This window comes from Astyanax mexicanus, chromosome 14 (assembly GCF_023375975.1).
Source record: "Astyanax mexicanus isolate ESR-SI-001 chromosome 14, AstMex3_surface, whole genome shotgun sequence".
NCBI lineage: Eukaryota > Metazoa > Chordata > Actinopteri > Characiformes > Acestrorhamphidae > Astyanax > Astyanax mexicanus.
The window spans coordinates 3,173,932-3,189,060 of NC_064421.1; the positions used below are offsets into that span (position 1 = coordinate 3,173,932).

A 15,129-nucleotide genomic window follows, 5' to 3' on the forward strand; every position below is an offset into this window, starting at 1 on the left:
GTTCATAGGTGAGTATTATCAGCCTGTAGCCTGCTGCTAACTCTGGCTAGCACTGCTGGAGCAACATTAGCATTAGCTGCTAACCATGCTAAGCACTAATTAGCTCTTTCACCGTTCAGAAGTGAGCATATTAGACTGTAGTCTGCGTTTTATTGTGTTAAAACAAGCTACGTGGGACAAACCGCTAGCTAATTTCACCCTGGTTTCCAAGAACAGTCTTAGTGGAAAATCTGGAAATCTAAGCTAACCCAAATAAACAGGAGAGTTTTCAGGAGAGAAATCTGTGTAGATTAACATCCAGCACTTGTTTAACTTTAAAAGAAAATACATCTTCTAATCCAGTTCGCATTGTCTGTGAGAAAAAGACCAAAAAATTGTTTATTGATAGTGTGCCTTATAGTGTGAAATGAACAGTAATGTGAGTTTCACATTTTGAACTGAATCGCGGAAATAAATAAAGTTACTTTTAAATTATATTCTAATTTGTTGAGATGTACCTGTAGAGCAGAGGTATCCAAACTTTTTTTGTTGGGGGCCAGAAGGAGAAATATATTTGAAGTCACGGGCCACAGACTCTGTAATAAAACAAATAATGAAATATACCACTTTAAATAATACATTTTCCTGATTATTTCATTTACACACCATTTTACTTGACTTACTATCTTTATCTTTGACAGTGTTGTGTAAACTAAGATTTTTCAAATTGATGTTTCATTTCATGATGTCTCTTAATATTAAACTTCTTAATTAGGGGAACTTTTAGACTCTTTGGCCCATTTTTCTGCGCTAGAAATGCGCACTCTCTCCGCTTTTAGACTCTTTGCCTCATTTCTGACACCTAGCGTTCAAACTTTGAATCTCACATTATAAAAACCTGCTTAACAGCGGGCCAACTTTCATTCTATTTCTAAAATACCTCGCGGGCCGCTCCAAAAAAAGGGAAACGGGCCGCAAATGGCCCGCAGGCCGTAGTTTGGACACCCCTGCTGTAGAGTAAAGACTTTTCAGAAGTTCAGAAGGAATGCAGATAAAATCAGTGTAAATAGAGTAGAGTCACTGCTCATGCTTTGGCTCTGATTTTCTGATTATTAATGGTTTGGATTGGATGATTAGATGAATCAGGTTTTCCCTGGTGGGCATCCTGATGAATAAACCAAAGGAAAACAAGCTTCATATTTTTGTTTTCCTCAGAAACATCAGCGCAGTGCGCTTTAGTTATTCTGCCAACGCAGATCATTCTGCTCCAGTGAGCTGAAGCTAAAATTCCTGGCTGATTCTTACAGGAGTTTCCTGCTGCTGACGTCAAAACGTAGCCTTACTCACTAACACAGTGATTCAGATCATTATTTTACAGCTCAGGGTCCAGATTCACCACCTTTTCTAATAAAATAAATAGCACAGTACTTTTCACACTATAAGGAGCACTTAAAATCCTTTAATTTTCCCAAAAATCATCAGAGCTCCTTATAATCCGGTGCTCCTTATGTATGAATTCTATCAGTCAGGTATTAAGGAGCAGTAAAGCCACTCCACTGAAGTACAGAGTTATACAGGAGTTTCAGTTTAGTTCTCCAGCACTGAAAGACTGAAGCAGTATTAGCATTAGCTGCTAACTGCTAATTCCATGTTCAGAGGTGAGTATTATTAGCGTGTAGTCTGTTGCTAACCCTGGTTAGCACTGCTGGAGTAACATTAGCTTTAGCCGCTAAACCCGCTAGCTTTTTTGCTGTTCATAGGTGATTATTATCAGCCTGTAGTCTGCTGCTAACCCCGGCTAGCACTGCTGGAGCAGCATTAGCTTTAGCCACTAACCGCGCTAGCTCTTTCACTGTTTAGAGGTGGCGAGTATATCAGACTGTAGTCTGTAGTGTGTTTACTGTATTAAAACAAGCTACCTAGGAAGAACCGCTATCTGATGTTACCCGGGCTTACCGGAACACTCAGGGTTTCTCAGTATTAGCCGCTAATGCTAATGCTCCAGCCTAAGTGCTGGAAAAATTCAGGAATCTAAGCTTACTGTAAATAAATGGAAGCTCTTTACTCACCCAAATAAACAGTTTTCTTGTTGTTTCTTAGTAAGAATATGAAAATATTACATTGGAGTTATCTTCGTATCTTTGCCTTATTTTTACAGTTTCTAATTGTCTCTAAATATATGCTCTAAATTACAATATTTTAATTTATTGGTATATATTTAAGTAAAATTATAATTTTACTCAAATATAATTTTTTCCACCTGTAAATTTGCACATAGAAAGTTATGACTGAAACGTAGAACTGAAATGTAAAACGTCTGACGTCCACAGGCATCACCAGGCCAGCAGAGCGTCTAGACTCTCCAGCAGCAGATCAGCAGTGCAGGAGAACGGTGAGGAAGAGGAGGAGGAGGAGGAAGCTGTACAGGAGGAGCCAATGGAAGCAGAGGAGGAAAGCAGGAAGCCACGTAAGAATAACGTTTACATCCACATTAATTATTCAGCTGTAGCAATGGATTTTAATAGAGCACATACTCTTTATTTTTTTCTTCTTCTGCAGTATACTACTGGTAATACATCTTTTACATTACATTACATTACATTACATTACATTTGGCAGACGCTTTTGTCCAAAGTGACTAACAATAGTCAAGTACAATGTAAAATAAGTTTAAAGGTAAAACATCTTTGGATAGGGATAAAAGGAGGTCAAAGGGGAGTAATAGGATAGAGGAGTGAAGGAGGGGAAGAAGGAAATGAGGTTAGAAGTAGTTAGTGTGTTAGAGGTGTTAGGAGAGTAAGTGCTCTTTGAAGAGCTCTGTCTTCAGGAGCTTATTAAAGATAGTGAGAGATTCTCCTGATCTGGTAGTAGAAGGTAGTTAGTTAGAGGTGTTAGGAGAGTAAGTGCTCTTTGAAGAGCTCTGTCTTCAGGAGTTTATTAAAGATAGTGAGAGATTCTCCTGATCTGGTAGTAGAAGGTAGTTTGTTCCACCATTGGGGAACTCTGTATGAGAAAATCTGACAAATGCTGCTGTATTTGATTAATTCTGCAGGTTTGAACCCTTTCAGTAAAAGTTCTAAGGGATCACCTGAGAAACCGTCCCCAAAACCAGGTGAGTAAAAGCTCTTCATGATAAAAACTGGAATTAATGCGTCATTTATACATTTTAATCTGCTGTAAATCAGGAGAGAGACTCTTGTGAGAATTAGCTTAGTTAGTATTGTGAAAGAATGCAGAGTTCAGGGAGCATGATATCATCATTTTCACACATGGATTGGCATTGCGTATACAGCTCTGGAAAAAAATAAGAGACCACTTAAAGTGATGAGTTTCTTTGATTTTACCAAATTAAAAACCTCTGGAATATATGGGGGCGCCGAGTGGTCCAGCGGTCTAAAGCGCTGCCACTATGAGCAGGAGGTCGCCGGTTCGAACCCCAGCTCATGCAGCTTTGCCATCAAGCTGCCGGCGTCAGAGGGAGCAAAATTGGCCCTGCTCCCTCTGGGTGGGTAGATGGCGCTCTTTCCCCACATCACTATGGTGATGTCTGCAGCACAGGGCGTCTTTCAGCTGATGTACCAGAGCCGAGCCGCTGTGCTTTCCTCCAAGCGCGCTGGCTGCTCGGTAATGCTGCATCGGCAGCAGCTCGAAAAGAAGCGGTGGCTGACTTCACATGTATCGGAGGAAGCATGTGTTAGTCTTCACCCTCCTGAGGTATCACTGGTGATAGGGGGAGTCCTAATGAATGGGTTGGGTAATTGGCTGTGTAAATTGGGGAGAAAATGGGAAAAATTAGAAATAAAATTATAAAAAAAAAAAAAAAAACTCTGGAATATAATCAAGAGGAAGATGGATGATCACAAACCATCAAACCACCAAACTGAACTGCTTGAATTTTTGCACCAGGAGTAAAGCAGCATAAAGTTATCAAAAAGCAGTGTGTAAGACTGATGGAGGAGAACATGATGCCAAGATGCATAACAAAAACTGTGATTATAAACCAGATATATTCCACCAAAGATTGATTTCTGAACTCTTAAAACTTTATAAATATGAACTTGTTTGTTTTCTTTGCATTATTTGAGGTCTGAAAACTGCATCTTTTTATTTTTGTTATTTCAGCCTTTTCTTGTTTTCTGTAAATAAATGCTCTAAATGAGAATATTTTATTTGGAATTTGGGAGAAATGTTGTCTGTAGTTTATAGAATAAAACAACAATGTTCATTTTACTCAAACATAAACCTATAAATAGTAAAATCAGAGAAACTGATTCAGAAACTGGAGAAAACTGGAGGATTTTTGTATATATAGTATATTTGAAGATTATTTAAAATTCTTATTTCTTTTTTAGTGAGCAAAGAAGGCAGAGTGAACCCTTTTAAGGTGAGAATATGTTCTTCTATCTTAAATGGCGTACCATGATTTATTACATATAATAAAGTTATTGCCATCAGCTGCCGGAGCCCTGAGAGAGCACAGTGGCCTTGCTCTCTCTGCGTGGGTACAGTACAGTAGATGGACACTCTTTCTTTCCTCTCATCACACCTAGGGTGATGTGGATCAGCACAAGGCTGCGTCTGTGAGCTGATGTATCAGAACCGAATTGCTGAGCTTTCTTCCGAGCGTTAGCACTGTGATGCTACTCGGTAATGCTGCATCAGCAGCAGCTCAAAAAGAGGCGGAGTCTGACTTCACATGTATCGGAGGAGACGTGTGCTAGTCTTCACCCTCCTGTTGTTGGAGCATCACTAGTGATGGGGAATAAAGCTAAAATCTAGTTAAATTGGGAGAAAAATAGTTATTTTATAATTTATCAACAGATAAACATATTTCTAGTATTATATTAATGTATAGGTTGCCGGAGGAGGGAAGTCGTCTGGATCTCCTGCAGGTCAGAACAGAACAGCCAACGTTCTGGACACCATGACCACGACCAGCAGGAAACCCTCAGCACTGACCGGCTCCTCCAAACAGCAGAGCAAAGCTCCAGTACTGAAACCCCTCGCCCCCAAACCCAGGAGCAAGGTACTGAATACTGAACACAACGTAAAAGAACATATACAGTATATACAGTCAAAAGTTTATACACTCCTCTGTTCTTATTTAGTGTTTTAATTATTTCTTGATTTAATTTATTTTCTACATTGTAGATTAATATTAAAGACATTAAAACAATTAAGGGACACATGTTGGATTAGAATCAATTTCAGTCATTGTTTTGTGTATTAATTGGGGTTAAAGTATTTTTATTATTAATTATTATGTATTCTAGACTCAGGCTACCCTGCTGCAGATGAGTGGCAGTAAAGGAGGGAGTAAGAAGCTGGAAGAGAAAGAAAAGGAAAGAGAACCGGAAAAACAGGCGGTACAGACCCCACCAGCTCCAGCAGCAGAAAACACGGAGAACGTGAGGTAGGATATAGGTCCCGGTCTCGATCTGACAAGACTATCAAACATACTGTTTGTGTTTGAGCTAAACGGCTGTTCAGGTGCAGTTTAACCTGATTTATTCCCCAGATAATTATTACAGTGCTGCAGGTTGGTGCCCCAATTATCGGCCATTTAAGTCAAAACTAAATCTAAGCTTAGTGTAAATAAACAGTTTTCAAGAGAAAAATCTGTGTAGGTTAACATCTAGCACTCATTTAATCTTTAAAAGAAAAAGGGTTAATTAATACTTACAGAATTAGAAGGATCCCCTATTTTCGGCCTCCTTACTTTCCACCTAAAATAATCTAAATTAACTTTTAGTGTGGGAGGTTTCATGGCTAAATTGGAGCAGCCTGGTGATCAATCTTCATTAATTGCACATTATTGCACCAGTAAGAGCAGAGTGTGAAGGTTCAATTAGCAGGGTAAGAGCACAGTTCTGCTCTAAATATTACAATGCGCACAACATTATGGGTGACATACCAGAGTTCAAAAGAGGACAAATTGTTGGTGCACGTCTTGCTGGAGCATCTGTGACCAAGACAGCAAGTCTTTGTGATGCATCAAGAGCCACGGTATCCAGGGTAATGTCAGCATACCACCAAGAAGAACCAACCACATCCAACAGGATTAACTGTGGACGCTGTAAGAGGAAGCTGTCTGAAAGGGATGTTCGGGTGCTAACCTGGATTGTATTCAAAAAACATAAAACCACGGCTGATCAAATCACGCAGAATTCAATGTGCACCTCAACTCTCCTGTTTTCACCAGAACTGTCCGTCACCACAATCAATTATTGTACTCTAAAACCAGGTGTTTCAGTTTCACTGTCCAACCCCTGTATATATTTAAGCTTTTATATTAGTAATAACAGCACTTAACATGATATTGGTGCCTAATAAAATGTGTAATAATGCATTTTTTGGGTCACTGGGCTTATTTATTTGTGTGGAAAGTGTCTTTGCCTGAGCCGTCTATTGGAGACATGTCTTAGCGTTTCTGCACTGTGTCTACAGTATTCAGCACCTCCCAGTGGTATTTAATGACATTGCATTTGTCCTGTGTGGGCATCCATACTCTGATTACATCAGGAAAACATGGCGACACCCTCGTTCACTTCGATTTATGCATCCTTAGTAGTGCACAACCTTAAAATCGAGAAAAAATAGCCGTCGGGCTACGGAAATGAGGTGCATGCTCCACACAGTTTTTACACACAGATTTACAAAATTGTTAATGATACTAAAATAATGTTTTATGACGTGTTTTTTTTTTTGTGAGAATAATTTTTTTTTTTTCCTTGATGTAATGTGATTGGAAGAGTGAGGAAAAAAGAAAATCTGGCTGATAATAGGGGGTGGCACGTTAGTTTATCCTTTATTATCAGTCTGAAATCCCTCGTTCTTTATCTGTAGGAGTGAAGTAGGTCTGCTTCAGGTGCGCTGAAGGTTTTAATAGGTTTTCTGTATTTAGTGAAACTGTAAAACAAGTACCTGCATGCTAATTTCACATAACTGAGGCAGTGGTGCAGCCGCAGCAGTTGTTTACCAGCTGCAGTAATTATATTGTGTTTCTCAGGCCGAAGACCGGATTCCAGCTGTGGTTGGAGGAGAACAGGAAGATCATTCTGGCTGACAGTCCTGATCTGGAGGAGACTGAGATCATTAAAGAGGCCATGGGTCGATTCCGCTCGCTGTCTGCCGACGACAGACTGGTGAGAGACTAACCATTAGATTAGTGTTAATAGATTTTACATTATTATTATTATTATTGTTATTATTATTATGTATTAGTTTGAACTAATAAAGCATTTATTACAGTGTTAGTACTGGTTGTAGTAGAGGCTCATCTCACAGTAATTAATCTCATACTAATGTCCTTTTTTACCAGCATGGATCCGGTTCTGTTCTGGTTCAAACACCTTATTTTAAACCATCAACCAACTAAAATCAGTTCTGAAGCCTGAAAAGTTTGTTCCCAGCTGGAACTCCTCCTCCTTTCCTTCTCCTTGTTTCCTACTCCTCCTTCTCATTTCCTCCTCCTAATTTACTATTTTCTTTTCCTACTCCTCCTGTTTTCCCCTCTTCCTTGTTCCTACTATTTCCTCCTTCTCATTTCCTTCTCCTTCTCCTTTCCTGTGTCTTGTTTTCTACTTCCTCTTTCTTCTTTCCTACTCCTTCTCCTTTCCTCTTTCTCGTTTCCTACTCCTTCTCCTTTCCTCCTCCTCATTTCTTACTCCTCCTGTTCTCTCCTCCTCCTCGTTGCCTACTTCTCCTTGTTTCTTACTTCTCCTTCCCTCCTTCTCGTTTCCTACTCCTCCTCTCTCCTCCTCTTTATTTCCTACCTCTCCTGTCCTCCCCTGCTCTTCATTTTCTACTCCTCCTTTCCTACTCCTCCTCATTTCCTCCTTCTCCTCCTTGATTCCTACTCCTCCTGTCCTTCCCTTCTCCTCATTTCCTATTCATTCTCCTTTCCTCCTTCTCATTTCCTACTCCTTCTCTTCTCCTCTTCGTTTCCTAATCCTCCTTCTCTTCCTCCTTTCCTCCTTCTTGTTTCCTACTTTTCCTCTCCTCCTTTTCTACTCCTCGTTTCCTACTTCTTCTCTCCTCCTTCTTTCCTTCTTCTTGTTTCCTACTCCTTTTCTCCTGCTCCTCCTTTAATCCTCCTTTGTTTCCTACTTCTCCTCTCCTTCTCCTTTCCTACTCTTCCTTTCCTACTCCTCCTCCTCGTTTCTAACTCCTCCTTTTCTCCTTCTTACCATTTTCCAGTCCTCCTCCTCTTCCCCCTCTTCCTCCTTTTCTGCTCCCAGTTTCCTACTTCTTTCCTCCTCCTTTCCTACTCCTCGTTTCCTCCTTCTTGTTTCCAACTTTTCCTCTCCAAATCAAATCTTATATTTGCTGTCATGGATTATTATTAAAGCTTTGGTTCCTTTTATTAATTTGAGATTTTATAGATTTAAAAAGCTGATCTAATTTTTAATCCGAGTTTAAGTTTTAATGTGTAATAAGTGTTTTATTAACGCTGTCGGCGAGTCGTGCTGCAGACTGACGCCTGTATAAAAACCTCATAAACCTGCAGTAACTGAAGCTGGAGAGCGCTGGGAGGAATTCCCCTAAGATACTGTGTTTATTACAGAGCGTGATTTAGTGGTTTGGGATGGAGGGTGCATCTCAGAAAATTAGAATATCATTGAAAAGTTACTTTATCTCAGTAATTCAGTTAAAAATGTGAAACTCTCATATTATATAGATGTATTAAACACAAAGTGATCTATTTTAATCTTTTACTTATTTTATTGTTAATGATTATGGGTTACAGCCAATGAAAACCCAAAAATCAGTGTCTCCGAAAATTTTAATATTATAAAAAAAAAACAATTGGTTCTTTTGGCAGTGTGGGCAGTGTGCCAAATCCTGCTGGAAAATGAAATCTGCATCTCCATAAAAGTTGTTTTCAGCAGAGGGAAGCTGTAAGATATGAAGTGCTGTAAGATTTTGTGGGAAAACAAAACTGCACTGACTTTAGACTTGATAATAAAACACAGTGGATCAACACCAGCAGATGACAGACATGACTCTCCAAACCATCACTGATCATCAGTAAATTTTACATTTCTTTTAAAGGAAATCAAGGGAGCAGAGTCTGGAGGAAGAGTGGAGAGACACACAGTCCAAACTGCTCGAGGTCTAGTGTGAAGTTTCCACCAATCAGTGATGGTTTGGAGAGACATGTCATCTGCTGACCAAAAAGCTAAAAGTTAAAGGGTGCAAATTATTAGAAAAAAAATTCAATTTAGCCAACAGAACTTAGAAAGCATCTTAATATTGTAGAATAAAAAGTAAGATAATGTTTCTCAATGTAATAGAAGATAAAAAAAATCAGCCAAAAAGAGAGAATCCCTGTGTATGATGGAGTAAAGGTTGGTGTCAGTGCTGGATGCTAGGGATCTTCAGGCCCTCAGGTGGCAGTGCATTAAATAACAGGCTGTACAGGCTGTGATTCTGTGTTGGAAATCACTGCATAAGTTTAGGAACGCTTTCAGAATTTCAAGAATACAATTCTCAATGCTGTAATTTAATACTAATGCAGATTAAAGCCCAATCCCATTTCACCCATTACCCCTACACCTCTGTTTTGTTGTGTTCACACCAAGGAGTAGGCATGTCTCAATTCTTATTAGGCTGGAGGGGTGGGTTAGGTTGGCTCTTAATACTGAGATTTTTTAGATGCATACTTCAAAACGAGGGGTATGAGAATCACTGGTAAGAAACCCACAAATTTCAGTATTTTCCTTATTAAAAGTGACTATTAGCACTATATTGCTATAGTTTATTGTGTAGTTTCAGTGTTTTATGGCCAAATTCTTTCCAGCAAGCATAAAAAGATTGTAAGTAGTTTGTCTTGGTAGCTAGCTAGCTTGCTAGCTAATTTAAGGCGGAACTGGAAACATAATATAAAATAAAATAAAAGCTAATCAAAGCTAATTTCAGCTCCCCTTCACATAGGAATTAGGGATTGGACAATAATGATTAACAATTTCTGCTCCATCTCCTCCCCCCTTTCTGAAGACATACAATAAAATACACTCTAAAGTTAGCTAGTAATCCAGCAGCAGCAGTTAGGTTGCTGAACTTTATTGAGCACTCCTGATGACGTATTGGGAGCTTGTTAAAGGGTTTCCCAATTCTTTAAGGCAGGATTTCGCCCCTTTCTCTAACTCTGTTTTAAGGAAAAAGGTTACACTGAGAAATAAGTTATAGGGATAAGTGGTAGGTTCAAGAGGTGAATTGGGATTGGGAAGAAGCTATATGGCCACGCCCTCCAGAAACAGCGCCGTCTTCTTCTATGGGCCAAAACTGGTTTAAAATGGACTGAGGCAAAATAGAAGACTGTTCTGTGGTCAGATGAATTAAATTTGAGTTTATATATTTATCTAACCACTAATTACCCCTTAAAATTGGCCCTGTCCCAACTTTTCCCTGTTTTATTTTATGGGTAATGGGGACACAACTATTCTTGCATTTTTTGGCCTGTGTGTACAGTGTGTGTTCCGTCCTGTTATTGTATAAAAACAAAAGTAAATGCGTGTGTGTGTTGAAGAGTGTGTGTGTGTGTGTGTGTGTGTGTGTGTGGTGGGGGGGGGGAGTGTTGTGTCTTGTCGGCCGTGTTGCTGTGGTAACGTGGCCTGGGGGGGGCTGCACTGAGCTGATTGATCTTTATGTTAATGCTGAGTGCGAGTGTGTGTGTGTTGGGGGAGCGTGAGTGTGTGTTTTATGGCTGTATGAATAGAGATGGAGAGATGGAGAACGTGTGGAGGGAGAGAGGGAGGGGGAGTTTCAGGCTGAATGATTAGAGATGGACGGATGATGGGTGAAGAATGTGTGGAGAGCAACAGGTTCAGTAAATCCCTGTATAATTGAGTCTTTACGTAAGAGTAAGCTTTTCTTTGCCTCGTCAGCCTCTGCATTTCATTAATGCAGAGTTTTAAAAACCCACCTGTATTGAGGTTTCATGTGTGACGTTGTGGGGACTACTTTCTATTCTTGCTCATCATTCTCTTTAAGAGTAGATCAGGTGGGCGCTGAGTGGTCCAGCGGTCTAAAGCGCTGCCACTATGAGCAGGTTCGAACCCCAGCTCATGCAGCTTTGCCATCAAGCTGCCGGCGTTAGAGGGAGCAAAATTGGCCCTGCTCCCTCTGGGTGGGTAGATGGCGCTCTTTCCCCACATCACTCCTAGGGTGATGTCTGCAGCACAGGGCGTCTGTGCGCTGATGTACCGGAGCCGAGCCGCTGTGCTTTCCTCCGAGTGCGCTGTGATGCTGCTCGGCAATGCTGCATCAGCAGCAGCTTGAAAAGAATCGGTGTCTGACTTCACATGTATCGGAGGAAGCATGTGCTAGTCTTCACCCTCCTGGTGTGTTGGGGCATCACTAGTGATAGGGGGAGTCCTAATGAGTGGGTTGGGTAATTGGCTGTGTAAATTGGGGAGAAAATGGGAAAAATTTGAAATAAAATTAGATCAGGTGAGCTCTGTCATTGGTGGATTGCTATTTTAATGGTGCAGCTACCTGGACGTGTTCAACAAATGCTTCTCAAGAGAGGAAACTCAGCTGCGCGTTCACGTTGGGTTTGTGCACTGCTGCATTTCCATATGTGTGTAACAAGTGGGGGGTGTACATGAGGCATGCCAGTGTTGCCAAGATAGCAATAAACATTTGACTGTTGGCGTCTGTCTAGGTTGTATTCAGTCAGTGGAACTCCTATGTTTTCTGTTACCAATATAAACAAGCAAAACTCCAGAAATGTACCTGAACACACCTCATTTCCAGACCACCACACAAGACATCGCAAGATTTGTTAGATTTTATTAATTACTCCCTTTGTCCGATATTTTTAGTACGGTCCCTAAAATGTTGCTCATATAAAACCCTTTATGCATGTAAGATCACAGTTTGGACAGTAAATGAAATGAATAAAGCAATAAAATTATTAAATTAGTTTTAATATTAAAATATTAAACTGTATAGACATTTAGAGATGAGAGGAGTTAATGTACTAGTGCTAAATGAATAGAGATGGAGGCATGGAGAACATGTGGAGTGAGGTGGGGTATTTTAGGTTAAATGAGTAGTGGATGAAGGGATGGATGGATGGAAAACGTGTGGAGTGAGATGGAATATTTTGGGTTTAAATGAGCAGTGGATAAAGGGATGGATGGATGGATGGATAATGTGTGAAGGTGCGGTATTGGGTTAAATGAGTAGTGGATAAAGGGATTGATGATGAAAGGGATGGATGGATGGAGAACGTGTGGAGTGGGTTATTTTAGGTCAAATGAGTAGTGGATGGATGGATGGGTGGATGGATGGATGGAGGGTTGAAGGTGTGAAGGTGCGGTATTGGGTTAAATGAGTAGTGGATAAAGGGATTGATGAAGAAAGGGATGGATGGATGGAGAATGTTGTGGAGTGGGTTATTTTAGGTTAAATAAGTAGTGGATGGATGGATGGATGAAGGGATAGACAGATGGAGAATGTGTGAAGGTGGGGTATTAGGATAAAGGGATTAATGAAGAAAGGGAATTAGGGATGGATGGATGGATGGATGGATGGATGGATGGATGGAGGGAGAACGTGTGGAGTGAGATGTGAATGTTGGGGAGGGATGAAGGGATGGATGGAGAACGTGTGGAGTGGGTTATTTTAGGTTAAATGAGTAGTGGATGGATGGACGGTTAAAGGGAATGGATGGATGGAGGGATGAATGTGTGGAGTGGGTTATTTTAGGTTAAGTGAAGAGTGGATGAATGGATGGATGGATGGATGGATGGATGGATGGATGGATGGATGGAGAACGTGTGAAGTGGGTTATTTTAGGTAAAATGAGTAGTGGATGGATGGACGGATGGAGGGATGGATGGATGGATGGAGGGATGAATGTGTGGAGTGGGTTATTTTAGGTTAAGTGAAGAGTGGATGGATGGACGGATGGATGGACGGATGGATGGACGGATGGATGGACGGACGGATGGACGGATGGATGGAGGGATGAAGGGATGGATGGAGAACGTGTGGAGTGGGTTATTTTAGGTTAAATGAGTAGTGGATGGATGGACGGTTAAAGGGAATGGATGGATGGATGGATGGATGGATGGATGGATGGATGGATGGATGGAGGGATGAATGTGTGGAGTGGGTTATTTTAGGTAAAATGAGTAGTGGATTGATGGAGGGATAGACAGATGGATGGAGGGATGGAGAACGTGTGGAGTGGGCTCTGTATCTGATCAGTGTGATGTGTGTTTGGTGAGTCATCGCTCAGCTCTGTAATATCCAGCAGCTTGTTCTGCTCAGTGAAGAGAGACAGTATCTGTCCATCCTGATCTCACACACACACACACACACACACACACACACACACACACACACACACACTCTGGATCAACCTCACTCCACCAGGTCATACAGAAACCTTACATACAGAAAAACAACATTTTCAATATGATAGTAGTAGGGATGCATTATTGTGGTTGTTTGGGTGTTTCCTGCATATTTGTATTTTCATCAAATAGGAATTCCCAAGCGTCTCTCTGTAAACTCTACGTCTGACTGAGCACTTGTTTTGAATGAATGAACATTGTTGTTTTATTCTATAAACTACAGAGAACATTTCTCCCAAATTCTAAATGAAAATATTGTCATTTATAGCATTTATTTATAGAAAATGAGAAATGGCTGAAATAACAAAAAAGGTGCAGAGCTTTATAAGGGTTATAAGAGTTCAGAAATCAATATTTATAGTGGAATAAACCTGGTGGTTTTTAATCACAGTTTTTTTATGCATCTTGGCATCATGTTCTCCTCCACCAGTCTTACACACTGCTTTTGGATAATTTTATGCTGCTTTACTCCTGGTGTAAAAATTCAAGCAGTTCAGTTTGGTGGTTTGATGGTTTGTGATCATCCATCTTCCTCTTGATTATATTCCAGAGGTTTTCAATTTGGTAAAATCAAAGAAACTCATCATTTGTTGCTCTCATATATTTTCCAGAGCTGTATCTGCAACATAAGGGAGTACACTTGTCCAAATAGATATTTTTCATCTTTCTGTGTTTGTTAATGCGGAAGCATAAATATGGTTAATTGTTAATTGACTTGCGGTTGTGTTGTATTCAATGTCTGAGGCTCCTGTGCATTCCTAAATACACCAATAATTCAGTTAAACACCCTTTACCAGAGTTTATACTCCAACTGCACTCTCTCTGACTCCAGCTGCTGATGGATAAGCCGTGTGACCTGGAATTTGAGCCGAAATACAACTTTTTTTTTCTGGCCCTATTTTACCGATCTCTAGGTAAGCCGTCATCCATGCACTGTGCGGCTTGATTTAGTTGATGGGTGTGTCTTTGCTATCGTAACGGTGAGAAAAGTACACTTTGCTTGGCTGAAATCGCAAAAATGCATGAAGAAATTTTCCGCCCCCAAGATAGCAATACGCCAGAAATGTACCTGAACACTTCCACAACTTCCAGACCATCATGCCCATCAGTGTGGGTATATATATTTAGAAGCACTGTTGCTATTTAAATGAGGCACGGTAATTGGTGTGAAAATAGACTGTTGGTAGGGTGTAAGATAGCAATGAGCATCACATGGCGTGTCTGTGTTGTCTGCAGAAATGGACGGAGCGAGCGAAGGGCGGGTCGGCGGAGACAGCGGATCTGAAGAAGAGGAAGCGTGAGGAGGAAGAGGAGGAGGGTAAAGAGGCGGATGGAGGGATGGAGGTGGAGGAGAGCAGCAGCAGCGCTAAGAAGAAGAAGCCGCTGGACACTTCGGCCAGACTGTCCGCATTCGCCTTCAACAAGAATTAAACTGGTTCTGATCGGGTTTCTTTGTTTGGTTGGGTTTTATCTGGTTTTAATGTTTCGGCAGGTTCTTTAGATTGAGATTGTTCAGGGTTTGAGGGAGCTGGTTGCTCTGGTTTGGTGTGTGTGATGATTCTTCACTGAGATAATTGAGAGATAAGTGCTCGGTGTGTGTATGTAGCTCTTGGAAAACCGATGCTGTGTGTGTGTTACCTATATTCTCTCAGTCTGACTCGATTTTATATGTATTTTTTGTTAGAAATGTTTTGTTCTGTCGTTTTTGTATTTATGTATGTGAACTCTGTACTCTGTGTAAACTAAAAACAAATAAAAATACATTTTTAAATTTAAAAAA

At 40.5% G+C, this 15,129-nt stretch overlaps 1 protein-coding gene across 2 annotated transcripts in view; it reads left to right on the plus strand.

Annotated features, from left to right (window-relative positions):
- wdhd1 (WD repeat and HMG-box DNA binding protein 1) overlaps positions 1-15,129 on the plus strand; it is a 49,774-nt gene extending 34,645 nt beyond the window's left edge. For both annotated transcript variants that reach the window (XM_049464006.1, XM_049464007.1), the window contains exons 20-26: positions 2,310-2,446; positions 3,032-3,091; positions 4,332-4,363; positions 4,835-5,005; positions 5,253-5,392; positions 6,989-7,124; positions 14,586-15,129. In XM_049464006.1, the coding sequence (XP_049319963.1) occupies positions 2,310-2,446; positions 3,032-3,091; positions 4,332-4,363; positions 4,835-5,005; positions 5,253-5,392; positions 6,989-7,124; positions 14,586-14,780 (871 nt within the window). In that variant the 3' untranslated portion in view covers positions 14,781-15,129. The remainder of the gene's footprint in view (positions 1-2,309; positions 2,447-3,031; positions 3,092-4,331; positions 4,364-4,834; positions 5,006-5,252; positions 5,393-6,988; positions 7,125-14,585) is intronic.